At 49.2% G+C, this 27,170-nt stretch overlaps 1 protein-coding gene across 4 annotated transcripts in view; it reads right to left on the bottom strand.

Annotated features, from left to right (window-relative positions):
* The window catches only part of BCORL1 (BCL6 corepressor like 1), a 54,325-nt gene that overhangs the window by 7,121 nt on the left and 20,034 nt on the right, over nucleotides 1-27,170 (bottom strand). For 2 of the 4 annotated variants that reach the window (XM_081964060.1, XM_081964061.1), the window contains 9 exons: nucleotides 18,773-18,904; nucleotides 16,219-16,303; nucleotides 13,286-15,640; nucleotides 11,238-11,376; nucleotides 9,701-9,829; nucleotides 7,442-7,846; nucleotides 3,367-3,587; nucleotides 1,567-1,752; nucleotides 587-753 (listed from right to left, as the gene is read on the bottom strand). In XM_081964060.1, the coding sequence (XP_081820186.1) occupies nucleotides 587-753; nucleotides 1,567-1,752; nucleotides 3,367-3,587; nucleotides 7,442-7,846; nucleotides 9,701-9,829; nucleotides 11,238-11,376; nucleotides 13,286-15,640; nucleotides 16,219-16,303; nucleotides 18,773-18,852 (3,767 nt within the window). In that variant the 5' untranslated portion in view covers nucleotides 18,853-18,904. Of the gene's footprint in view, nucleotides 1-586; nucleotides 754-1,566; nucleotides 1,753-3,366; nucleotides 3,588-7,441; nucleotides 7,847-9,700; nucleotides 9,830-11,237; nucleotides 11,377-13,285; nucleotides 15,641-16,218; nucleotides 16,304-18,772; nucleotides 18,905-23,637; nucleotides 23,846-27,170 lie in introns of those variants that run through there. The other 2 variants (XM_081964062.1, XM_081964063.1) reach the window with 2 other exon arrangements.

The following is a 27,170-nucleotide window of genomic DNA, read 5'->3' as shown; positions in this document are numbered from 1 at the left end:
GTGGGGGTGGGTGTGGGTGGGGGAAAACTGTTAAATAAATGTCATTGCCTCCACTTCCTAGAACGGGCCAAGCGTTTTTCAGAGCTTACGGCTGTAGCCCAGGGATCAAGAGTTATCACCAGTTCCTTGGTTCCTTCCAGCTAACATTTATAACACCGTGAAAGAAATTCGCCATCCCAATATTCTGGGTTTTCGTTCCCCTTCGGAAATATGGCTCACTCTCATATGTTCAAATCTAGTCCATGATATTATACCGACTTTAGAATATTGATCAACATTGCCGTATTTTTCGGAGTGTAAGACGCACCAAGATTTTGAAGAGGCAAATTAAAAAAAAAAGTTTTTGCACTCTGCAGACCTCCCAAAAACGGTCCGTTTTCCACGAAAATTGGCCTGTTTTTCTTTTTATCAAAAAAAAGGGCATGCATAGCCTTTAGGAGGCTTGTAGAGTGCTCCAGGTAGCCGGGGGGCAAAAACGAGCAAAATACAGCCTGTTTATACAATCCAAAAGTTGGAATCCAGGATTCCCACCTCCCTCCCAATGGCCCCATATCCCCCCTTCCCCCGCAGGAGGACCCCGACTTGCCTGGTGCCATCCTGTGCGCTGCAATTCACATTGGCCCCGTGTTCCAGCAACGTCTGCAGGATGTCTACCCAGCCCCGAGCGCAGGCCTCGTGCAGAGCGGTGTACCCAGCGTTGTCTCGGTGGTTGACGTCGTTGTTCGGCTTCTGCAGGCAGTACATCACCACGTCCTGCAAAAGGAAGGACGCGGGTTGTGCTCGACTCACGCATATTGGGATGGGAATGTCCACGATGAAAGCAAGGTGGCGGTTAAGTGAACTGCGCCTCGTTTTATGACTTTTTTTTTTTTTTTGCAATGGTGGTTGGAAATGAAATCACGGCAGTAGAGCTGGAAGGGACCTTGGAGCTCAAGCAGGAGACCCTTTACTATCTCAGACAATTGACTGTCCCGTCTCTTGTTAGAAACCTCCAGTGATGGAGCACCCACAATTTCTGAAGGCAACTTCTGTTCCCCTGGCTAATTGTCCTCACTATTAGGGGGCTGCAACGGTCTCCTGCAGCCCTCTGCCAGCAAAAACGGAGCTTGGGTTGCCATGCGCAACCCCCCCTCCCCTCGCTCTGTTTTCGCTGGCAGAGGACTAGCAAAACGAACTAAAAACCAACAAAAGTAGAAATATTTCCCCCTTTGCATCTGAGCATTCAGGAAGGGGCAGGAAAGAAGAAAGGGAAAGATAAAGAAAAAGAAGGGAGGATGGGAAGAGAGCAAGGAAGAAAAAAAAGGAAAGAGGGGAAGGAAGAAGAAAGGAGAATGAAGAGGGAAGGAAAAAGAAAAGGAAGGAAGGAAGGATTTAAGGCTATAATGACAGGGAGGGAGGGTCTGAGGGAAGTCCTGCCTTAGCACGGCCACCACAGGGATACGAGTGAGCTGACCGTGCCTACTATGCCCCCCCCCCCTAAGGTCAAACACAACTCTGATGCAGCCCTCAATGAAATTGCGTTTGACACCCCTGTTCTATAGCATTAGCCCCCCAAACAACACTCACCTTATACCCAAGCCGGGCCGCTCTCTGCAGCAACGTTTCTCCAGCATTCTTGTTCACGATCAGACGCCGAGCTTCGGGGGGCACGGGTGGAGTTGCGGGGGTCTCGGAGGTCCTCTCCATGCTGCGCTGCCGGACTTTGCCAAACGGGCTTGGTTCCCGGGACTTCTTTGGAGAGCGGGACTTGGCCTGGATGCGCAGAGAGACATGGAATTTGGTCAAGGTTGGGGCGAAAGACGCTTACAATCACAGAGGGAAACCAAGAGCAGGAGGTTGCTTGGTGCGCCCAACAATAATTCCTTCTGGGTCATCCAGGCAGAATAAATGACGAACCTGAAATAAATTTATGCCAGTATTTGCGCTCTATGCGGTTTGTTCTCCTCGCAGTGCCCTGCTAAGTTGCCATTGTATTTCAGGGGACCATTTCCCATGTGCAAATAATAACTTTAATAATATTTTTAATTGCTTGAGTTCATTTCTTCTTTTGTGTTCTTTCTCTTTCCTTTCTTTCTTCTTTCTTTCTTCTTTCTTTCTTTCTTTCTTCCTCCTTCCTTCCTTCTTTCTTTCTTCTTTCCTTCCTTCCTTTCTTTCTTCTTTCTTTCTTTTTTCTTTCCTTCCTTCTTTCTTTCCTTACTTCTTTCTTTCTTTCTTTCTTCTTTCCTTCTTCCTTCCTTCCTTCCTTCCTCCTTCCTTCCTTCCTTCCTTCCTTCCTTCCTTCCTTCTTTCTTTCTTCCTTCTTTCTTTCTTCTTTCTTTCCTTTCTTTTTTTCTTTCTTTTTTCTGTCTCTCTCTCTCTCTCCCCCTTCCTTCCTTTCCTTCCTCCCCCCCCCCCCCCCTTTGGCTTCTTTGTACGCCATCTTTATTATTTTATTTACAAATAACTCATGGTGGCAAACATATCCAGCACACTTTCCTCCTCCCCCCCCCCAGCAACAACAACAACCCTGTGAGGTAGGCTGGGCTGAAAGAGAGGGACTGGCTCAAAGTCATCCAGCTGGTTTGCATGCCTAAGATGGTATGGCCTCCCGCTTTCTAGCCCGGTGACTCCATCACTAATCCAAACTGGCTTTCTTTTGGAATGGTTTTATTCCGTATTGATAGTGTAAAGTAACCTGAGGTATTTGGAAGAATGACCCTTGCGCATATGTGCTAGTCGTTCTTGACTCTAGGGGGCGGTGCTCATCTCCATTTCAAATCCAAAGAGCCAGCGCTGCCCGAAGACGTCTCTGTGGTCATGTGGCCGGCATGACTCAACGCCGAAGGCGCACGGAACGCTGTTACCTTCCCACCAAAGGTGGTTCCTATTTTTCTACTTGCATTTTTTATGTGCTTTCAAACTGCTAGGTTGGCAGAAGCTGGGACAAGTAATGGGAGCTCACTCTGTTATGCGGCGCTTGGGATTTGAACTGACGACCTTTCTAACTGACAACCTCAGCGCCTTAGCCACTGAGCCATCGTATAGAAATATAGCAAATAAATGAATACAGAAATATAGCAAATAAATAAAATACAGCAATCAAATGACATCAACGCGCCCGAATCCCCAATTTGGTCAATCTGACCGTCCCATTCCCAGCACCTCTCCTTACCCCAAAGGTGTTTTTTTCAAAAGGCACTTGGACTTGTTTTTTCCTGAAGACGTTTCGCTCCTCATCCATTCAGTTCGGAACCGAAAAAGCTTCTCGGATGAGAAGCGAAAGCTCATCAAGGAAAAACAAAAATCCAGTTGCCTTTTGAAAAAAAAACAAAACAAGAAGCCTGACCCGGATGACGGGAGAATCTCCATAGAGGCCCTCCTCCTTACCTTCCCCTCTTCGCAGAGGCCCGACAGGTGTTTGGTTTTGCATTTGCGCTTCCCGGAAGGTTTCTCCAGCCCTTCCTGGATGGGAGCCATGCTGGAGTGATCCAGGAGGAAGCCATTCTGGAAGTCCAGGTGGCCTTGGAGGGATGGAGAGAGCCGGCTCCTCAGGCAGAGCTCAGAGCCTTTGCCCAGAGCTGAGCTTTTGTGCTTTCGGTACCGGAAGTCTGCAGACAAACCACAGAGAGAGAGAGAGAGAGAGAGAGAGAGAGAGAGAGAGAGAGAAAGGTTAGAGGCGCCCTTGGAGAAAAGATGCTGCCCTCCAAAATTTGTCTGAGAGAGAGAGAGGGAGGGAGGGAGGGTGAGAGGGAGGGAGGGTGAGAGGGAGGGAGGAGGGCCAAGAAAAAGAAGGGAGCAGCAACAATCAAACATGAGTCTGCCTTTGTTTTGAAAATTTGTTCCTTGGGCTCAGCGGCTAACTTGAATAGATGCCCACTTTGGGCATGAAATAAATCCTAATCTTTGGAAGAACCCCGACTGTGTGCTGTGATCTAAAAGTCCTACATATAATATTCTCCCTCTCTCTCTCTCTTTCATATCTATCTCTATAACTCTCTCTATATATATGTCTATCTATCTCTCTGTCTATCTATCTATCTATCTATCATCAGTCTATCTCTTATATCTCTTATCTCTCTCTCTCACTCTATCATCTATCTATCATCTATCTATCTATCTATCATCTATCTATCTATCATCAATCTATCTCTTATATGTCTTCTCTCTCTCTCTCTCATCTATCTATCTATCTATCTATCTATCTATCTATCCATCCATCTATCATCTATCTATCTATCATCAATCTATCATCAATCTATCTCTTATATCTCTTCTCTCTCTCTCTCGTCTGTCTATCTATCATCTATCTATCTATCTATCTATCTATCTATATCTATCTATCTATCTATGTATCTATCTAATCTATCTATCTATCTATCATCAATCTATCTCTTCTCTCTCTCGTCTATCTATGCATCCATCCATCCATCCATCTATCTATCACTTATCCGTCTCTCTCTCTCTCTCTCTCTCCATCTATGTATCTCTTATATCTGTATCTCTCTTTTATATCTATCATCCCTCCCTCCCTGTGACTATCACCGTTGTATGTTACGATTCTTGATGAATGTATTTTTAATGTACCCCGAGAGCTTATGCACCGAAGACAAATTCCTTGGGTGCCCAATCACACTTGGCCAATAAAGAATTCAATTCAATTCAATTCTAAAAAAAGTTAAAATTATGGTATACATATCGGTGATTGGGCTAAATTTCAGATTTCTACATTTCGTGGCATAGTCCCTGACACCCCGCTTTCAATCCAATCCAGACTATTTAAGACAGGGATGTCCAATCTTGGCAACTTTTAAGACCTGTGGCCTTTGGCTCCCAGAATTCCTCAGCCAGCATGATTTTAAGGGCTCGTGGTACTAAGCCCTGGACAGCAATGAAATACAGCCTGCCCTGCTAAAACATTTTAGACTGGAAGAAAAGCTCTCTCTTCTTCTTGGTGGATTTGCCTTCTACTTTTCTAGTTGTATGTTAGAAAATGGGTTTTTATTATTAACTGCTTGCACTGTCACCCATCCTGGCTACTCGGGCTGAGTTCTACATCCGCATTCACCAACTGCCAGGGGGGAAAGGAAAGTCAATGTGATTCAAAAGCAAGGGATTTGGGGAAAATAGGGAAGCTCTCATCAAGGAAAGGCCCAGAAGGAAGGAAAAAAGAACTTCTGCCTTCTTACTAAAGGCTGCCTGAGTCCTGCAAGAAGAAGAGAGGAGGAAAAACTACAATCCAGAAGTTGCACAAGGAGTCTTGAGAATTCAGGATCAGAATAATTCATTTGGCCAAGGTTGATGAGACACACATGGAATTTATCTCCAGCGCAGAAGATAGAGGAGATGAAGAAGATGGATTTCATCCCACCCCTTTTCCAGCTTCTGCATAATGTCCCTGCGTAATGCACCCTGCATGGATCTCCCCCCCCCCCAAATCCTTCTCCCCCGCAGCCCTTCCTGGCCTCTTTGTCGCAACCTTTCCTGCCTGCGACTGTCACGGGACTTGTGCGGGAGAAGCCTGCCCCCTGGCGGCTGTTGCAAGCGGGAGGCTGCGGGCCTTCTATTTTTGGACCGAGCGCAAGGAGCGGTGGAGCCGGGGCCCCGTTTCTGCGGAAGTGGGTTGCCCGAGCCAATCTGTAAAAGCCGCCATCTCCCTCCCACCCAAGATCCTCACGGTTTGAAAAGAATAATAATAATAGCGACATCACAAGGGAGGGAGGGAGAGAGGGAAGGAAAGAAAGAGAGGAGGGGAGGAGGGAGGGAGGAAGAAAAAAAAAGAAAGAAGGAAAGAGAAAGAATAGAAAGAAGGAAGGAAACAAGAAGGAAGGAAAGAAAGAGTGAGGGAGGGAAGGACAGAGGGAGGGAGGAAGAAAGAAAAAAGAAAGATAAAAAAAAAGAAGGAAAGAGAAAGAAGGAAGGAAAGAAAGGGGGACGGAAGGAGGAAGGAAGGAAGAAAGAAAAAAGAAAGAGAAAGAAAGAAGGAAGGAAAGAGAAAGAAAAAGAAAAAGGAAGAAGGAAGTAAGGAAGAAGGAAAGAGAAAGAAAGAAGGAAGGAAGGAAGGAAGGAAGGAAGGAAAGAAAGAAAGAGGGACAGAAGGAGAAAGGAAAGAAGAAAGAGAAAAGAAAGAGAAAGACAGAAGGAAGGAAAGAGAAAGAAAAAGAAAGGAAGTAAGGAAGAAGGAAAGAAAAAGAAAGAAGGAAAGAAAGAAAGAGAAGAAAGAAATATTATTTTTCAACTTTTTAAAACCGTGGCTGGCTGCTGCTTTTCAATGGCAGGAAGCAGATGGAGACAGGATGAAGAGCTCCAATTAGGAGGGAGGGGGGAGAGAAAGGGAAGGAGGAGGGGGCTACCCTCAATGCTTGGTGGCTGTTGAGGCAAATCGACACCAGAGAGGTTCTGCAAAGGGAACTGGGGTGGGCGTCTCGGGGGGCGCTCAGAGGTCATGTTGCAATCTCCTGCACGGCTTAACCAATACAGGAAGTTGACGGTTTTTGTTCCCAAGCTGACCAGGAGAATCTCCCTTGCGCTGATGCTGGTGCTTCCCCACGACAAGCTACGAGCAGCCCATCGTCCCCGGCCTGATCCTCTTACGCGAATGTTCTTTCTGCACCAACTCAGGAAGCTCAAACTGCCCAAGGAGCTGCTGATTCAGTTCTACGGAGGAACCACTGAGTCTGTCATCTGCACCTCCATAACTCTCTGCTTTGGCTCTGCAACCCAACAAGACGGACCCAGACTTCAGAGGATCATCAGAACTGCAGAAAAAACAATGGCTACCGACCTGCCTTCCGTTGAGGACCTGCACACCGCACGAGTCAAAAAGAGGGCTGTGAAAATATCTACAGACCCCTCGCATCCTGGACACAAATTGTTTCAACTTCTACCCTCAAAACGACACTATAGAGCAGGGGTGTCCAAACTTGTGGACTTTAAGACTTGTGGACTTCAACTCCCGGGGAATTCTGGGAGTTGAAGTCCACAAGTCTTAAAGTTCCCAAGTTTGGACACCCCTGCTATAGAGCATTGAACACCAGAACAATAGATACAAGGAGAGTTTTCTCCCGAACGCCATCACTCTGCTTAACAACTAATTCCCTCACCACTGTCAAACTATTTACTACGTCTCCTTACGGTTTATATTGATTGGTTCCTAATATGATTGACTTGCTTATTTGTACCCTTTGACTATCATTAAGCGTTGTACCTTATGATTCTTGACGAATGTATCTTGTCTTTTTATGTACACTGAGAGCATCGGCACCAAGGACAAATCCCTTGTGCGTCCAATCACACTTGGCCAGGAAAGAATTCTATTCTATTCTATTCTTCCAGCCTGACCGGGAGACTGGAAGCCTGGGGATGATGGGAGCTGCAATCCAGGCCAGGTTAGCAGACGAAGAGTGGTCACTTCGCGATCCTTCCCCCCCTCCTCCCCCCCTCCCCAGGAAGCCCATCCTCTCACCTGCTTTGGATTTCCGTCGCTTGTGGTGGCAGCAGCTCAAGTGTTCTCCTTTGTCCCTTTCAATCAGATATTCTCCGCTTTGATACTTCCAGCTTTTCTGCCGCCTCCTTTTCTTCCTCTTGGCGTGGCTGCTCTCCACTTCGGCTTCCTTGCGGCTCAATAGCTGCCTGATGGCCTCCCCCGGCCAGAGCAGTCCCTGAGTCTTACTCGGGTGGAAGAGGCCTCTTTCCGACCGAGAGCGCTCCTTGCAGCTGGAGTGAGGCGAGAGGCGGTGGGACTTCCGTAGCCGGTGATGCTTCGGGGAAAGCTCTTCGGCTTCGTTGTTCGCCTCCTCCAACAGCGGCACCATCTCCTGCCCACCTCCGTCACACTCGCCTAACATACTGGAAGAGCTCCCTGTGGTCCCTGCAGGAGGGAGGGAGGGGGGGGGGAAGGAAAGACCCCCGTCAAACTGGAAGCACAGACTACCGAGATCTGAGCTTTGTCACTGCTCCACTCTGGGGTGGCTTTATTTGGCTAAACTCATCACTGCTGGTGGTCCCTGAGCTTGGTTTGTTTCCTTGGAGACGTTTCATTACCCAATTAGGTAACATCATCAGTGTTAACAAGGGGAAAGGGTTTGCTTTCTGTTTAGACACAAGGGGCTTGCCCTGCCATGGAATAAACCCCACTTCCTTACAGCACCAGCGATGTTATCTAGTTGGGTCATGAAACATGTACAAGGAAGCAACCCAGCTCAGAGAGCACCATGGACCCCACAGTCCTCCTTCTCCTTCATAAACCCCACTCCCTTCTAGGACTAATGATGTTCCCTAGTTGGGACAGGAAGCGTCTGCAAGAAAACCACCAAGTTCAGAGAGCACCCAGGACCTCATAGTTCCATCCTGAGCTACAAATATTCTCTTCTATTGGTGTCCTCATCCTTCCCAAATGCACAAACTGACTAAAAGTGTTAATACCACTTTATAAGGCAACACTTGAAATACTGCATTCAGTTTTGGTCGCCACAATGTAAAAAGATGTTGAGACTCTGGAAAGAGTGTAGAGAACAGCAACAAAGATGATTAGGGGACTGGAGACTAAAACATATGAAGAACGGTTGCAGGAACTGGGTATATTTAGCTTAAGAGAAAGAAGGACCAGGGGAGACATGATAGCATTGTTTCAATATCTCAGGGGTTGCCACAAAGAAGAGGGAGTCAAACTATTCTCCAAAGTCCCCGAGGGCAAAGTCCCCTGTTCTGTTAAAATCTTAAAGGGGAGGAAGGGGAAAGGGACAGTGCATTTATTTAGAAAATTTATATTGCCGCCTATTCACACATGGCGATTCAAGAGGGCTTATAAGGGAAAGGGCTTTATTTTCTGTTTAGACACAAGGGGCTTGCCCTGCCAGAGAATAAAACCCACGTCCTTCCAGCACCAACGATGTTATCTAGTTGGGTCACGAAACGTCTGCATAGTTCCATCCTGAGCTACAAATATTCTCTCCTATTGGTATCCTCTCATCCTTCCCAAATGCACAACTCAAACTAATAGAGGAAAATAATCAAATCATAATATATTAATAATAGAATAGGATGATAGCTTTGTCAGGGGGGGGGGGGACCAAACAAGGCCCTGTGTCTATGGAAATTCCCAAAACATCTATGGTTGTCCCAAAGTTGACCCTTGTTTTGTTTGTTTTTTCTTTGAAAAGGTTTCACTTTCTCATCCAAGAAGCTTCTTCGGTTCTGGATTCAAGAGGCTTCTTGGATGAGAAGCGAGTTTTCAAGAGAGGAAAAAAAATGTCCTCGACTTTGTCACAAGGCCCCTTCTGGGAAACTCCACAAAGTTTGCAGCACGTGGAAGTCACAGGCCTCCAACGCTAGATGCCTATGGAGCTCCTCAGCCACCCAGGTCACGGTTGTCCCAAAGGTGCTTTTTCAAGAGGCCGCTGGACTTCCTTCGTTTTTCTCTGAAGACGTTTCTCTTCTCACCCAAAGAGCTCTGAAGAAGGAGCTGAAGAAGCTTCTCGGATGAGAAGCGAAGCGTCTTCAAAGAAAAACCACGAAAACGCCTTTTGGAAAAAGCACCTTTCGGACAACCACGATGGGAAGGGTTTGAGAATCATCCTTCAGATCATGGTTGGCGCCTTTGGGGACCAACAAGGCCCTACCAGGAAGGTTGTCTGCCAGCAACCCCCAAGTCGGGGTGACTGGATCATAACCCTGCCCTTTTCCCCGCTCCTCCTCCACCATCGTCACGCTGGTGCTCCCTTACCCCTTGACCCAGTCATCATCATCATCATCTCCTGGCTCGGCCACCAACCTGACTGGCTGCGCGTCCGGCTGTTGAGCACGACGGGGATGAAGTCTCTAAAATTGTTCTTGGCTTTCTTCTCCACGTAAGCTGAGGGAAGGGAAAATACATATAAATAACGCTGAGAAGCAGCCATGGGAGAAGGGCTTCATTTAGGGAGCTGGAAAGCTGGATTCTGTCCAAAATCACAAGGTGTTGTGGACCGCCAGTGGCCAGCAGAGCTGGCAGCAGATTCGGACAGTGAGGAGGTTGGGGAGGAAGATGGGCCAGTCCTGGAGTCTGGGGAAGGCTCTGATGAGGGCTCTGTGTCAGAGGCAGAGATGGGGCTATCTGTCAGTTATCAGCTGCCTTCAGAGCCAGACATCAGTGAGGCAGACAGACAGCTGGAGCCTCTTCCCAGTGGGCGCATGCACAGAGTTGCCAGACGAAGGGAACAGCTAAAGAACAGGGGTCGACTTGGGAGTAAGGCCACAGGAGGACGTTGAATGGTCCCTCCCAGAGGAAATAAAAGAGGAACAAAAGGGGAGTGGAGTTCGCGGGAGACAATTAGTTCATTCCTGCATTCTTGCCGAGTATTGCGGCATCTGAAAGATATCGACCTGACCTCTCTCCAAGCCTGATCAAGGTCGGTAATTCTGAACTATCTTGAAAGACTGTGGGAGAGGAAAGACTTTGCTGGAGAGGATTTCACTATAAATTGAATAAAAGGAGTTTATTGGGACAAGGACTTGGTTTCGTGCTGCTGGGGAAGCCTAAGTCAGAACACAAGGAATTCATATTTTAATACAGAAAATCCTGAAAATGGGAGATATATACAAAACCAGAACTTTTCCTCTTGGGTCTAATGGAAAAAAGAATTGGGAGAAAAAGTTTGGAACTTTGTTGCTTACGCATGTTGCCAGCAGAAAGACTATGTATGCGCAAAAACGGAAGGGCACTTCGACGCCTACCATGGAAGAATGGCTGCGAAGCTGATGGGAGTTGGCTGAAATGTCAGAACTGACTACTGTGCTCAAAGAAAAAACCAGGAATTCTTTGGTTTCCATGTGGAAACCGCATCTGAACTTCTTGCTCGAGGTGGAAAAGAGCGAAACTTTGATTTGGGGTTTCACAGATTAGACGCATAAGACTTTTCTAGAAAGGACCATGCCTACCATATTACGGTAAAATAAAAAGTTGTGACTTGTTGTGAATGCCTTATTCTACTGAAAGCTAGACAGTTGGAAGTCAATGTTTCTTTTTCTTTCCCTACCCTTCTTCGCTCTTCTTTGCCCTTCACTGTCCTCTTAGTGGCTTTTGTACTTTATAAGACTTTATAACCTCACAGAAATGTATTTGGAGAAGGAAGATCACAAGGAAGAGCTCAGGGAGCCCAAAGAGATCCCCCTGGCTACCTACTGAAGAAGCGGACCAGATCTTCCAAGTGGCTCCTGGGAAGGTGGGGCAGCCCTGGATGGAGGGAGGGAATGGGCACGACCCAGACTGAGCCCCCGCTTACCTTCCTCGCAGCTGTGGCCCCGGTGGCCTGGGGACAACTTCCGGCGTTTGCGCTTGGCACGGAGGTTTCCCCGCTCCTTCACGCAGCCCAGCCGGCCATCGTCCGTGATCTCATGGAGGTCGCTGTGATGCTTCCGCCACTGTGGGTGACACAAGAGACCAGGCTGCGGTTAAGCACGGGCAAGCTCTTCGATCCCTCTTTTTAAATCGGATTGGATTCTATTCTAATGCTATCCCATCCTATCCCAATTCTATATTCCATTCTATTCTATTCTTATTTGTTCTACGTATTTTATTCTGTTCTATTCTTATTTATTCTATTCTATGTATTCTGTTCTCTATTCTATTCTAATTTTACCCCATCCCATCCGAGTTCTATATTCCATTCTATATTCCATTCTATTCTATTCTTATTTATTCAATGTATTTTATTCTGTATTCCATTCTTATTTATTCTATTCTATGTATTCTGTTCTCTATTCTAATTTTATCCCATCCCATCCCAGTTCTATATTCCATTCTATTCTATTCTTATTTATTCAATGTATTTTATACTGTGTTCTATTCTTATTTATTCTATTCTATGTATTCTGTTCTCTATTCTATTCTAATTTTATCCCATCCCATCCCAGTTCTATATTCCATTCTATTCTATTCTTATTTATTCAATGTATTTTATACTGTGTTCTATTCTTATTTATTCTATTCTATGTATTCTGTTCTCTATTCTATTCTAATTTTATCCCATCCCATCCGAGTTCTATATTCCATTCTATTCTATTCTTATTTATTCAATGTATTTTATACTGTGTTCTATTCTTATTTATTCTATTCTATGTATTCTGTTCTCTATTCTATTCTAATTTTATCCCATCCCATCCCATTTCTATATTCCATTCTATTCTATTCTAATTTTATCCCATCCCATTTCTATATTCTATTCTATTTTATTCTTATGTATTCAATGTATTTTATTCTGTATTCTATTATTTATTCTATTCTATGTATTCTGTTCTCTATTCTAATTTTATCCCATCCCATCCCAGTTCTATATTCCATTCTATTCTATTCTTATTTATTCAATGTATTTTATACTGTGTTCTATTCTTATTTATTCTATTCTATGTATTCTGTTCTCTATTCTATTCTAATTTTATCCCATCCCATCCCATTTCTATATTCCATTCTATTCTATTCTAATTTTATCCCATCCCATTTCTATATTCTATTCTATTTTATTCTTATGTATTCAATGTATTTTATTCTGTATTCTATTATTTATTCTATTCTATGTATTCTGTTCTCTATTCTAATTTTATCCCATCCCATCCCAGTTCTATATTCCATTCTATTCTATTCTTATTTATTCAATGTATTTTATACTGTGTTCTATTCTTATTTATTCTATTCTATGTATTCTGTTCTCTATTCTATTCTAATTTTATCCCATCCCATCCCATTTCTATATTCCATTCTATTCTATTCTAATTTTATCCCATCCCATTTCTATATTCTATTCTATTCTATTCTTATTTATTCAATGTATTTTATACTGTGTTCTATTCTTATTTATTCTATTCTATGTATTCTGTTCTCTATTCTATTCTAATTTTATCCCATCCCATCCCAGTTCTATATTCTATTCTATATTCCATTCTATTCTATTCCTATTTATTCTATGTATTCTATTCTATTCTAATTCTATATTCTTTATTCTATGTACTCTATTCTATATATTCTAATTCTACTCTACTCCAGCTGAGTGTGTCTGCTGAACTATAAACATAAACTACCTGCAAGGCTAACAAGCAAAGAGCTCCGTGTCCATTTTTCCTTTAAAAAAAATCGGTGCCAAGCGTCCAAAAACCTTTGCTTCCTTTCTGGCACTGCCACGGTTCCCCTCACCCAGCAAGGCTCACCACCCTCCAGCTCCCTCCCCATCGCACAGGGACTTGTTCATCCTGCAGGCCCCTAACCCTGCCGCTTCTGACTCCCCCTCCCAGAGAGCAGCCCTGCCCTCCTCTTCCGCCCAGCCATGCCGCCACTCACCTTCCGGCTGTGCTGATTCTGGCTGCTCGCCTTGCAGGGAGCCCCCAATTCTTCTCCCCCGCGCAACTTCAGCTTCTTGTGGGCTGGCCGATCCGGCCCCTCGTGGTGCCGCTTGGGTTTGCAGGGGAAGCCCCCCTCGACTTTGATGTGGGCCACCCCCTTCACCTTGGCTTTCGGAAGGTCCCTCAAGGTGGCCCCTGCGTGCAGGCAGGTGGCCGAGGCAAAGGGGGGTTCGGGCTCCACCTGCTCCTTCTTGATCCGGCTGAGGTCCACCTGGTGAACGGGGCAGGGAGGGACCGCGACACTCGGGGCTTTGCGGGAAGTGTCCCCTCGTCGCTCCCGGCACTGTTTCTCGGCAGGAGAGGCCGACTCCGCGGTGACCAGGATGCTTGCGTGGCTGGCTAAGGGCAGGGCGTGGGCTGGATGCAGAGGCAAGAAGGGACTCTTCGCTTTGGGGTCTGCGGAGTGCTTGTGGGCACAACCCTCCAGGGGAGTTTCGGGCGGGGGCAAAAGAGTGCTCTCGCTGGCCGAGTCCATCTCCCGTCGCTCGAGCCCCATCGAGCCCTTCGCCTCTGGCGGATTGGTCTGGAGAGCTGGCGAGACGCACAAAGGGCTCTCGGTGCTGGGCAGGGCTGCCTTACAGCCTTTGCCCTGGGATGGGGCTTCGGGGGGCTTCTGGACCACCGGGGTAGCTTCTGCCAGCTGCCCTGCAGGGAACACAGCTGGTTCGCTGGGGCCGGGCGTCTTACAGGGCCCAACTGGATTGGGGGGCAGCTGTGCCGTTGCCGAGATGCCGATGGAAAGGAGGGTGCCCGGGTGGTAATGGGACCACCCGATGGGCAGGAGTTGCGGGCTGGCAGGCTTCCTGTTTAGCGAACACCGAGAGTAAAGGTTTGCTTGGCTGGGGTTCCAGAGGGACAGCTCCTTGGAGGGGCGTAAGGAAGGAGCCGGGGTGCGCCTGGCCGGGTCCGCTTGTCCCTCGGATCCATTTTTTTTCCCAGAAGGCAGCCCGGCGCTCCGGGGCTCTCCCTGATCGATGATGCAGATGGGCTCCTGCTTTGGAAGATGCCGGGAGTCCCTGCTGCTTAAGTCAGCCCCGGCATCCTTGCTCAACAAGACCGAGGCTGGCACCGGGTTGGCCACCCCCATGTAGGTGCCCGGGATGGTGCCAATGAAAGCCGTGGGGTTTTTCACCCACGTGCTTTGCTCTCCGTTGCGCAGCAGCTCCGGGAAGATGACGAAGGGCGAGGCCGCGGCCTGGGCCACTCGCTGGGCCTTGGAGAAGACCGGCGTCAGCAGAGCTTTGCCGCTGGGGTGTACCGGGGTCAACACGGGCATGGGGGGCGTCTTGCGCTGGCTCGGCGGTGGCAGCTTCTGGCGGTTGGACTTGGAGGACAGGTCCAGGGGCATCTCGCTGCATTCCGGAGAGGAGACCATCTCACGTTCCAGCTGCGGGGGGGACTTCAGTGGGGAGATGGACGCCAGGACCCCCGTCGCTAGCCGCTCTGGGACTCGGGGCAGCACGGTGGCAGGACCTGAGAGGGGGACGGCGCTGGCGCAGGAGGCTGCCAAGGCCGGGGTGCTGGAGACCAGTTCTGGGCCGTTGGCGGGAGGGCCGGAGCCCGGCGTCGCGGGGGTTCTACTGTTTTCTCCGGAAGGCGGAGGAGGGCAGCTTAACTGAGCGGCCTCGACGCAGGCAGCTTTGGGGTCAGGCACCAAGGGTCTGCCCACAGAGAAAGCGTACGGGTAGGGGTGAAGGCCTGGCAGGCAAGGGTCTTGTGGGAAGGATGATAAGACCGGGAGGGCAAGGGCAGGCGAGACCCCCAGCGCGTTGGAAAGAGGAGGAAGATAAACCAGTGGCTGGCTGGGGGCCAGGATGGTGGCTCCGGGAGGCAGCGAGAGGGACATTTTTTGCATAGGGGGAGCCGGAGAGGTTGAAAAACAGACGCTCTTCAGGGTGTAGGTGGCGGCGGCCGGGGCCCCCGTACTGCAGCTGCTACTGCTGGTCGCAGTGATGGGGTTGACGGAAGCAGCGGGCGCGGGGAGACCCTTCTCTTTTCCCATCTGCTCGCTCTCTGGAGCCTTGGGGCAGAAAGGGGTCACCTCCGCCGTCTCTGCAGCAGAGGTGAACGGGCAGTCCAGGCTGCTGCGGCTGCTGCTCTTGTCCAGCCCGGGCGCTTCTTCTGGCTCTTGAAGCTGCCCAGCCTTGGCATCGCTGTCCTTCAAGGCCTTCTGGGCACAGTCTGGCTCGTTGGCCTGCTCCCGGAGTTGGGGGCTGGCTTCTTTCTCCACGGTGCCCTCCGGTTCAAACCCTTCGGCGCCCCCACCGCTTCCCGAAACCGCTGTGATCTCCACCTGCGAAAAGGGGGGGAGAGGGGTAAGAGAGAGAGAGGAGATCAGGACCGGGGCAGTTTGGCCAATTTCACGGGGACGAGGGCAGAGGGCATTCCCACCCTCCTTCCCTCCCACACCCGACCAGGGCTGGGCTTCCAAAATTTCAGCAATGGCTTCTCTGCCCGGTGACTGGGTTGGCGTTGCCATGGTGGGCGTGGCCTAGTTGGCGTCCTGCACCACGGCAGGGGTGGGGGCTGCGTTTTTGCCTTCCCCAGGCTCCGAAGGCTTTCCTTGAACCTCGGAGGGGGGGGGGGGGAACCACCTCCCCCAGGCTCTGGAGGACAGAAATGGGCGCGTTTCCCACCTTCTGGAACTTCCGGGAACTTCCCGTTTGCCCCCCTCCCCAAGTCTCCACGCCAGCCCTGCACTTACCTCGCATCCAAAACGGGCCGCGTGTTGACTCTTGGGAGGGGCTGGGCGGGACCAGCCAGGAGTGGGATTTGGAGGTTCTCCGAAGTGGCCATAACGTTAGCTACAGGCTCTCCCAAACCCAGGCAAACCCGAAGCATTCCGCCCCTGCGCCCGACCCACCATCTCACCTTGGAAAAGCTGTTGCAGAACTCAGGCGAGCCCAGGTGGTGGGAACTGCTGGTGTCCGATTCTTCATCAGAAAGTGGGACTCTCCTGCAGGAAAGGAAAGAAGAAGAGGAGAAACTTGGAAAAATGATCCAGAGGTGCAGGGGCTGAAGCCACGGATCTAATCAACGCATAAGCCCATCTGTGGCCAAAGTCACATCCGGGACCCACAAGCTGTCAACCACCTTTTCTTCAAAGGGGAAGGAGTAAGAAATAGCCTCGGGCTGATAGAAGGGAATATTTGTAGCTCGGGGTTGGAATGAGGGGTCCTTGGCGTGGTCTGACCTGGGTTTTTCTTGCAGACGTTTCATGACCCAACTAAGTAACATCGTCAGTGCTCGAAGGAAGGGAGATTGTGGAGGGGAGGGGGAGGAGGAGGGGGAGGAGGAAGACTTGGCTCTCTGACCTTGGTGGGTTTTCTTGTAGATGTTTTATGACCCAACTAGGTAACATCATCAGTGCTAGAAGGAAGGGCGATTGTGGAGTGGAAGAGGAAGAGAAGGAGGGGAGGAGGAGGAGGGGGGGAGGAGGAGGAGGGAGGGAAGGAGAAGAGGAGGTGAACGACTTGGCTCTCTTGACCTTGGTGGGTTTTCTTGTAGATGTTTTATGACCCAACTAGGTAACATCATCAGTGCTAGAAGGAAGGGCGATTGTGGAGTGGAAGAGGAAGAGAAGGAGGGGAGGAGGAGGAGGGGGGGAGGAGGAGGAGGGAGGGAAGGAGAAGAGGAGGTGAACGACTTGGCTCTCTTGACCTTGGTGGGTTTTCTTGTAGATGTTTTATGACCCAACTAGGTAACATCATCAGTGCTAGAAGGAAGGGCGATTGTGGAGTGGAAGAGGAAGAGAAGGAGGGGAGGAGGAGGAGGGGGGGGAGGAGGAGGGAGGGAAGGAGAAGAGGAGGTGAACGACTTGGCTCTCTTGACCTTGGTGGGTTTTCTTGTAGATGTTTTATGACCCAACTAGGTAACATCATCAGTGCTAGAAGGAAGGGCGATTGTGGAGTGGAAGAGGAAGAGAAGGAGGGGAGGAGGAGGAGGGGGGGAGGAGGAGGAGGGAGGGAAGGAGAAGAGGAGGTGAACGACTTGGCTCTCTTGACCTTGGTGGGTTTTCTTGTAGATGTTTTATGACCCAACTAGGTAACATCATCAGTGCTAGAAGGAAGGGCGATTGTGGAGTGGAAGAGGAAGAGAAGGAGGGGAGGAGGAGGAGGGGGGGAGGAGGAGGAGGGAGGGAAGGAGAAGAGGAGGTGAACGACTTGGCTCTCTTGACCTTGGTGGTTTTCTTGTAGATGTTTTATGACCCAACTAGGTAACATCATCAGTGCTAGAAGGAACAGTGATTGTGGAGTGGAAGAGGAAGAGAAGGAGGGGGAGGAGGAGGAGGAGGGGAGAGGAGGAGGGAGGGAAGGAGAAGGAGGGGAAGAGGAGGGGAACGACTTGGCTCTCTGACCTTGGTGGTTTTCTTGTAGATGTTTCATAACCCAACTAGGTAACATCATCAGTGCTAGAAGGGAGGGTGGTTTGTGGAATGAAGAAAGGAGAGGGAGGAGGAGGAGAATGAGGAGGAAGAAGAGGACTATGAGGTCCTTGGTGCTCTCTTAGCTTTGTGGCCTTCATTCCGATGTTTGATTACCCAACTGGGTAACCTCATCAGTGCCCTCGTTTGATATCGAAACCTAATCAGGTAATGAAACGTCTGCAAAAAAACCCACCAACCTCAGAGGGCACCAAGGACCCCGTGATCTTGTTTACACTAAACAATTCTGAATCGAGAGCCGCTCTTAAGACAGAGTGTCCAACCGCTTTCCCAGTCTCCCGAAAGGCTGGGAACCGCTACAGACGGGGGAAGATCACTATAAAGTCATTTCAGTCAGCCTGAGCTTATGCCGTCGCTTCCCAAAAATATATTCCTCTGAACCTCGACACCCCCTGGGGAGATGCCAGGGATGCTTTTAAACAGAAGCCCGATTCACTTAATGACTGTGTTACCAGTTTCACAACTGCCGTGATTCACTGAACGAATGCAGCCAGGAAGGCCGTAAAATGGAGCAAAACCACAGAAACGTTCGGCTCGATTGTAGTCGTTAAGTCGAGGACCACCTGTGATTTCCCCCCCCCCTCAACCCAATTTACCTTATGTGTGTGCGTGGCAGCCTACGTGTCTTCCCAGCCCTATTGGCTCCGTCTTCTATCACTGTCCCAACTTCTCACAACGCTCTTTGGGAAAATTAATTGCCCATCCCTGTTTTAAAAGCTTCCGCTTGAGAAGGCAAACACACACACACACACACACAAAAAAAACCCTCCCCACCCAAATATTTTGCAAGCAACTTGATTGTGTGGTGTGTGTGTGTGCGTGGCATCTCGGTTCGCTGGTGGATTCAGCGGAACGAGAAGAGGCGGCCGTGGGGTTTAAAATCTCAAGAGAGGCCGACGTTTCTTCTCCCCCCTCTCATCCCCCCCCGAAGAGAAACATGAGTGGTTTGCTGGATGCTCCGCCCCCCCCGCGCACACACACCTTTCTTCGAGGCCGCACGTGTGAAGCCGTTCAGCGCCCGTCCAGTTATGCACCCCGTAGAGAGGTGCCGCAGAGATCATGACAGCCGCTCCGCACCGAGCGCACGTCCGCTTCAGTCAGGGGGGGCTCCGCCTGGAACGGCAAAAGAAAGACACGCCGTGAGGCTCAAGTGCTGGCACTGCCGCCGCCGCCGCCGCCGCCGGATCGGCAGCTCCCAAAGCAAAAGGAGGCACATTATCTGCAACACTCGACCGGCTAGATTGAAGCGCTACTCTGTCTCCAGAGAAGGCTGGACGGGAAACAAGTGAACTGCCCAGGAAGAAATATAAACGCAGGCGGTCCTCCACTTACAACAGTTCGTTTAGTGACCGTTCAATGTTAGAACGGGGGTGACAAAATGGGACGTGAGGTCGTTCTTCACAGTTACGACCTGTGTAACATCCCCACGATTGTGTGATCAAAATTCAGACGCGCTCGGCGACGGGTTCATATTTATGACCGTTGCGGTGTCCCGGTTGTCGCCCGATCCTCTTTTGCGACCTTCTGACAAAGCAAAGTCAACAGAGAAGCCAGATCCACTTAACAACCTTTCTAGTGCCCCCCGATCACGCAATCAAAATTCAGACGGACTTGGCGACGGGTTCATATTTATGACCGTTGCGGTGTCCCCGGTTGTCACGTGATTCTCTTTTGCGACCTTCTTGACTGAGCAAAGTCAAGGGAAAAGCCAGACTCGCTTAACAACGGGCTCGTAAAAATAAGGGTGGCGCTCCCTTAACAAACGTCTCACTTAGCAACAGAAATGCTGGACTCCATTGCAGTCGTAAAGTCAAGGACTACCTGTCATCTAGGTCTTCCGGGATCCCAGCTCTTCCCAATGCTTAAAAACCGGGCCCTGGGAAATCTGTTCATTGCATTTGGACCGGGCATTCTTGAAATTCACACGAGGGAAGAAACAGGACGGCTATGCAAGATCTCGGCTGTCAAATCTGCAACTCGGAGCGGTTCTGGGAACAGATGAAAGCCGCTTGGGTTCTCCCCAGAGGGAAAGCTGGCCCTGCTTCAAGACTCCCAAGGAAAGTCAGACCCAGCGACAGCCGGCGTGGCTTCTTCACATGTGCTTCTTTCTCCCTGCCTGGGAATAACCAGCGTTGAGGTTTTCACACGTTCCGGAGAGCGCCAGCCTGGGAAAGGCTAACAGACCGTTTATGGATGTCAGCTTAACGCAGTGACGGTAAACCTTTTCGGCACCGAGCGCCCAAACATGTGCGAGTGCTGGAGTGCCGGAAAGCCGAAGACCAGCTGGCCAGCGTGTGCGTGCCTGTTTTGGGGGGCATTTTTGGAGCCGTTTTTGGCCCGAAAAACAGCCTGGAAAATGGGCGGTTTGGGGGCCATTTCCAGGCCGTTTTGGGGGGCATTTTCGAGCCGTTTTTCAGCGCTTCTGGCACCCGCAAAGACTAGTTGTTTCGTGTTGGCGTGTCGGGAAGCAAAAGAGCAGCTGGCGACGGCACCCGTGCCCACAGAGAGGGCTGTGTGTGTGGCACCTCTGGCACCCGTGCCATAGGTTTGCCATCACGGGCTCCGAGCTAAGGGGACGGAGGCTGGGATGGGCGGGATGATTTTCCTACACTTAGGCTAGTCTGCGTACGAAATAAAAATAAGGAGAGCTCGGTGGGTTTCCTTGATCGGCTCAGAGCCGAACGTGAAATGTAGCTAGCAAAGAGAAGGACGCAAGGAAACCCGTCCGATTTCATCGGCTGTAGTATAAACAGGCCCAGGGAAAATGCATCCCAATGGGGCGGCTTTGAGCCAGCGGTTCCTTCCGGGGCTCTCCAAACTTAGCAACTTTGAAAGACTCGCGGACTTCAATTCCCAGAATTCCTCAGCCAGCTTTAAAATGGCCCAGTTCGCAGGCTCCCTCTTTTGCAGCCCCAAGCTCACCTGACAGGTGAATCTTCTGGGAAGGCAAAAGAGACGATGATCTGGTGTGTCCGAATGCAAAGCCTCACAATAGAGAAATAAAATGGGGAGGAGGAGGAGGAGGGTGATCCCAGGCAGACCCCTCCCTCTCTGACGCATGACCCAGTCCTTTTCTCAAGCCCTCCTCTCCTCCCCCCCCCCATGGAAAAGGAAGGTCAGACAACAAGGAAAGAAGAGCGGAGTGAATGGAATGGAGCCCCAGATGGAGGACAGCCCAGCCCAGCGCAGCTCCGGCCTCCAGCAGAGCCCAGCCCTACCGCCTGGAGAGGGGAAAGGGGGGGAGCACAAGGCAGGATCCCTGGCAGTCCCCCCAAAAAGAAAAGGAAAGCTGCCTCAGCAGCTGCACGGAGAGACACGTCGGGGGTTAGTGGGGCATTCACCAAAAACGGACATGGTAGCAGCCACATTTTTCTTTCTTTTCTCCCAGGGAAGATGTTGGGAAATGAGCCAGACAGAAGCATTCCCAGGAAGCAGCAGCGAAAGGAGGAGGAGGAGGAGGAAGAAGAGGAGAAGAAGAGGGAGAGGAAAAGAGGAGGAGAATCAGAAGAGGAGGAGGAAGAGGAGGAGAAGAAGAGGAAGAAGAGGAGGAGGAGGAGGAGAACGAGAAGGAGGAAGAGAAGGAGGAGGGAAGAAGAGGAGAAGAAGAGGAAGAGGAAATGAGGAGAATCAGAAAAGAAGGAGGAAGAGGAGAAGAAGAGGAGGAGGAGAACGAAAAGGAGGAGAAGAAGGAGGAGGAAGAGGATGAGGAGAAGAAGAGGATGAGAATCAGAAGAGAAGGAGGAAGAGGAGAAGAGGAGGAAGAAGGGAGGAGGAGGAGGAGGAGGAGGAGAACAAGAAGAGGGAGAGGAAGAAGAAGATGGAGAACAAGAAGAGGAAGAGGAAGAAAAGACGGAGAATATGAGGAAGAGGAAGAAGAAGAAGAAGAGGGAGAACAAGAAGAGGAGGAGGAGGAGGAGGAGGAGGAGGAGGAGGAGGAGGGGAGGAGGAGGAGGAAGAACCCCCCCACGCTGAGCAGAATCCAAATATCTGAAAAGGGGGCGGGTCGTGGCGAGAGGGAAGAACACACATGCCCACACACGGCTGTGTGTACATGGGCACAACAAAGCATCACAAGGGCCATTAAGAAGACCGGGGGGGGGGGGGGAGAGTTTCCTGGGCAGAGAGGGCAGCAAGAACGGGGAGGTGCCAAGCACAGCGGCTTCCCCAAAGAAATCTGCAGAGGACCAAAGGCCGCTGAGAAGACATGCCCACGAGAAAGGGGCTCTCCTCCGTAACCCGGGAGAGAGCAAGACCCTCCTCCGGGGAATGCCCACCGCCTGTGGGTCCTCCTCTTTCCCTGGGCTCCGTCACGTGGCTGAGCCAGAGGTCAGGGCAGCCATATGTCCCTTGCCTGATCCTTTCAGGGAGAAAGGCATGGACGGTGCCATCACGAAACACGGAGAGAAAGAAGGGAAGAGATGCACAAGTGCTTTGGACCAAGGAAAGATGCGATTGAGACTTCCCCTCCCCCCCCCGCTCCCTTGGGGTGAGGGGTGGGAACGAACTGATGATCGCTTTGCGACATCACTCTCACCGCCCCCTGAATTGAACGAAGCCCAGCCCTACCACCTGGAGAGGGGAAAGGGGGTTTGTGCAAGAAGTCCCCTCGATTTGGCTCCTCTCCTGTTAGGAGAGATTTCAGCCGGATTCATTTCAGGATGCCGAAGAAGCCACCGAAGCAGTTCTTGTACTGCAGAAGAAAGAAAGAAAGAAAGAAAGAAAGAAAGAAAGAAAGAAAGAAAAGAAAGAAAGAAAGAAAGAAAGAAGGAAGGAAGGAAGGAAGGAAGGAAGGAAGAAGGAAGGAAGGAGAGGAAGGAAGGAAGGAAGGAAGGAAGGAAGGAAGGAAGGAAGGAAGGAAGGAAGGAAGAAGGGAAGGAAGGAAGGAAGGAAGGAAGGAAGGGAAGGAAGGAAGGAAGGAAGGAAGGAAGGAAGGAAGAAGAAAGAAAGAAAGAAAGAAGAAAGAAAGAAAGAAAGAAAGAAAGAAAGAAAAAAGAAAAGAAGAAGAAAGAAAGGAAGAAAGAAAGACAGGGAGGAAGGAAGGACTAAAGAGAAGTAAAGGGAAGAGCTAAGGGTGACATAATGGCAGCCTTCCAATATTGGAGGGGCTGCTTCAGAGGAGAGAGGGGGTCAATCTGTTCTCCAAAGTACCAGAAGGCCAAGGTGAGACATAATGGGTGGGTGATCATTAAAGAGAAATTTCCTGTCAATGAGAATGAACTGTGGAAAAGCTTTTCCTCTTCCAGAAGTTCTGAGTCCTCCATCACTGGAGTTTTAAAGAAAAAAAGTAGACGGCGATTTGCCCAGAATGATATATCATCTCCTACTCAAGCAGGGGGCTGGACTAGAAGACCTCCAAGGTCCCTTTCCCACTCCGTATCCTTCGGGATTAGGTAGAGAGGTACCCAGACCAGGCTGACTCCACCTCATTCCTCATGAGTTTCCCAGGGTTCTGCTGGTGCCCATGTCGGTCTAGAGACAGTAAGCTGGCCCTGCCGTTCTACTAAGGCAGAGGTGTCCAAACTTGGGAACTTTAAGACTTGTGACCTTCAACTCCCAGAATTCCCCAGCCGGCTGGCTGGGGAATTCTGGGAGTTGAAGTCCACAAGTCTTAAAGTTCCCAAGTTTGGACACCCCTGTACTAAGGGTACCTGGAAGCCCACCAAAACGCTTGCAAAGAAGAGATGGGGAGGAACCAGAGGGATTCGGGTAGGTGATCCAGAGAGGCAGGTGGAAGCCGGCGATAGGAATGATTCACAGCCCCGACTGACAGGACACAGGAAACCAACCACCAGCTAGCCTCAGCCACCCAATTTTACCCGGCCCAGATAGATGAACATTGGACAAACCCCAAAACCACAATTCAGTCCGTCCTGCGGATGCCTGTCCTGCGAGCATCACCAGAAGGGATAACGCCGGCTGAGCAAACAGGCCAGGTTTACAACGGGGTAAACAAACAAACAAACAAAAACAAGGAAGAGCAATGGCCACGCCCCCAGGACTTAAGCCAAGCTCCCTGTTTCAAAATTCTTTTCCGGGGGGGGGGGGGGTTGCAAATGCTATTTAGGCAAGCGGGGAGGGACAGGAGGGAATGGGGAGGAGAGAAAAAAAGAGGCCTAGAATTCCTGGGATAACGCAGGAGTTGGGCAGAGAAAGCAGGCACCGGTGCTCTTGAGCTGGCTGGCTGGCTGGCTGGCCACGGGTTTGGCTTACGTTGGAAGAGGCCCAACCGAAAAGCAACAGCTTCACACGGGCTTATCGGAAGCTGGTGAATGGGAGGTGGAGATAGCTTTGCTGCGGAGCCCAGCAATTATGCCCACCCCCTTCCTAAAGACTGGGAAAGGGGCAGGCAGAACGGAAGTGTAGCTCTTTCAAAGCCGAACACGGAAGAACCTCTCCACTTTATACCAATTTCAGCTGCTCCCTTCAGGTCTGAAAGCAAAGTCTGAAGGGTGAGGAGGGGAGATGGTTTGCCTGGCCCAGAACCCCTCTCCACCTTTGATCTTCCAACTCCTTGGTAAGTTAGATCCTCCTGTTGGATCAGCCATGGCCCATATAGCCCATATATATATATATATACACACACTTCACCGTGCCAGGTGTTGCTGAATAGAGCCACTCCTACAGCCACATTCCAGACGGCACTGCAAACAGCCCAGTGCAGCCCCCTACCCCAATTTCGCCCAGCTGAGCAACCAGGTTCAGTTCTGTAGCCCCACACGAAGGGCTGAATGTTGACAGAACGGCAAGACACTCTTTAAAACGAGCATTTCCTCAAGAGGAGGCTCCAAACGCAACTGTGTGAGCCACGAGTGACCCTGGACAGTGTTGCTTTTCACTTTTACCATGGGGCAGAAATCATCGAAGTATATAGCCAGCCGGACAAACAGGTTTAAAAACAGCTACTACCCCATGGGCTGTCAAGACTCCTAAACACAATCACAACCACTCCACGTACTTATGGAAATGTAGGACTGGATTCCTCTGCCACAATTACTTGTATAAGAATTATTCTCTATACTATCCATGTTGTCTATTTTCGGTTATGGATTGCACCAGTAGAGGCTAAACCAATTTCATTGTATACATGATGTACAATGAAAAATAAAGGCTGCTATTATTATTATCATCATCATCATCATTATTATTCACCATCATCACCATCGCATCATGATTATTTATTTTATTCATTAAACATGAAACTCCGTCAACTGAACATCCAAAAATGCATCACAAATACCATTGACTGGTGCCAATGGTTGATACGGGTTGCTGCCAGCATCCTAGGTATCAACCAAGTACATTATTATTATTATTATTATTATTATTATTAATAATAATATAATAATAATAATAATAATAATAATAATAATAATAATAATTTACTTTATTCATTAAACATGAAACTCAGTCAACTGAACATTCAAAAATGTATCACAAATAATATTAACTGGCACTGATGGTTGATGTGAGTTGCTGCCAGCATCCTATGTACCGACCAAATTGTTGTTGTTGTTGTTGTTTTGTTTTTATTATTACGAGTCCACACCTATGAAGCGAAATAATCAACCGGGAGGCAAAATCCCACCAGGTTACTTCCTGGGATTGCCAAGAACTGGCAAGAACTCAGGGGTTTCATCTGCTCAGTACCCCCCAAAACTTGTTGGGCGTCTTTCTCACCAACCCCGGAAAGATGAAATGGGACAATTTCACGGTCCTGTCCCAAATACCTTCAAGCCAAGGCATCGTATGATCAAATGGTAATCACAAACAAATCCTTATCCTTAAGTAAGCTTTTGAAGGCATCATTCAAGCCCCAAAAAAGCTCAGAAACATCTAACACAACTTTCATGGCTAGACTTCCAAGGTCTGAGTTCCATTTAGCCTACATCTTAAACAGATTAAAAAGAGTCTGGAAGGCAACTGGTTTCAAACATCAAGATATTCCTACTGTGTTTAACCCTACCACACGAATACGTGAGATGTTTACTAAAAAAAAACAAACACCTTTAAGACAAGACTTACGGGCTTTTCTCACACCTACAGTCAAAGGAGATATATCTGCAAGAACATTGAGCACAAACCCTGTTCCAAGACCAATGGATGCCTCTGGTCCAAATTTTGGAGAAAATGGGCTTTTTTTTGGGGGGGGGGAGGCTGCCTAGGGACTTCTTACTTAGTTGGACATGGATTCTTTGTTATCGAAGGGATCCAGACAAATTTTGAACAGGGCAAACAGGTGGACGAGGAAGGCCCGGCATATGTCGCTTGAGCCTTCTGGACACGGGATTCCAGAGGAAGACAAAAGTGGCATTGTGTGGGTGAAGAAATGTCTTATTCTTCCTTCAGAAATCAAGGGGGGTCTTGCCTCAATAAGGACAGGAGAAAAGGAAGGAAGGAAGGAAGGAAGGAAGGAAGGAAGGAAGGAAGGAAGGAAGGAAGGAAGGAAGGAGCGAGCAGGGGTCTCCAACTTTGGCAACTTTAAGCCTGGTGGACTTAACTCCCAGAATTCCCCAGCCAGCTGGCTGGGGAATTCTGGGAGTTAAAGTCCGCCAAGGCTTAAAGTTGCCAAGATTGGACACTTCTTGTCTAGAGAGCTGTTTGTTTCTTCAAAGAGATTTTTTTTTTTAGTAAAATATAGGTAGTCACTTACGACTTCAATGGAACCCAAGTTAAGTCAGTTCTGTCCCCTTCTAACGACCTTCCTTCCCACCGTTGTTAACTGAACCACTGCAGTTGTTAAGTTGCACGGTTGTTAAGCGAGTCCCCGTTGACTTGGCTTGGAAAAAAATCCGCCAAAAGGGGAAATTCCATGACCCAGGGTCGCTGTGAATGTCATAAATAAGAGTCGGTGGCCCAACGCCTGAATTTTGATTGCGCGACCATGGGGGAAGAGGGCACTGCCACAACGGTGGCGACTGTGAAAAACGGCCGTGCGTCCCTTCTGAAAGTGACGCCGTCGCTTTGAAGGGTCACTAAATGAACTGCTGCTAAGTCGAGGACTACCTGTACTTCTTTTTAAGGTTGTTTTTTTCAAAAACAATAATAATAATAATTGTGAGGCTGCCCCCAAGCCATTCTGAAACTGAACGGCCCAGAAATTCAGTAAGTAAATAAATCACATTTAAGGACGTTAAATTAAAAGGAGAAAGGAAAAGATCCCGCTGGAAATACATCCGTGGCTGAGAATTTCAGCGGCTGCCCCGAAAAGATGATATTGACACCTCAGCTTGCACCCCTAAGTTAAAAGCTTAGCGAGAGACCAACCGTCCTTTTAGCAAGTTTTCAGCTCCATCACTAAAGCGAAGCCCATTCCTCAATTTACAACTTCTTAAGCAGAGACACGCTGCATGTAAACCAGCCGCTCAAACTGCGTGTGTGG

Source organism: Natrix helvetica (assembly GCF_964273705.1).
Source record: "Natrix helvetica genome assembly, chromosome: 11".
NCBI classification, from domain to species: domain Eukaryota; kingdom Metazoa; phylum Chordata; class Lepidosauria; order Squamata; family Natricidae; genus Natrix; species Natrix helvetica.
Note: the sequence above shows the minus strand (reverse complement) of the source record. Positions and strands in the feature narration are given on the sequence as shown.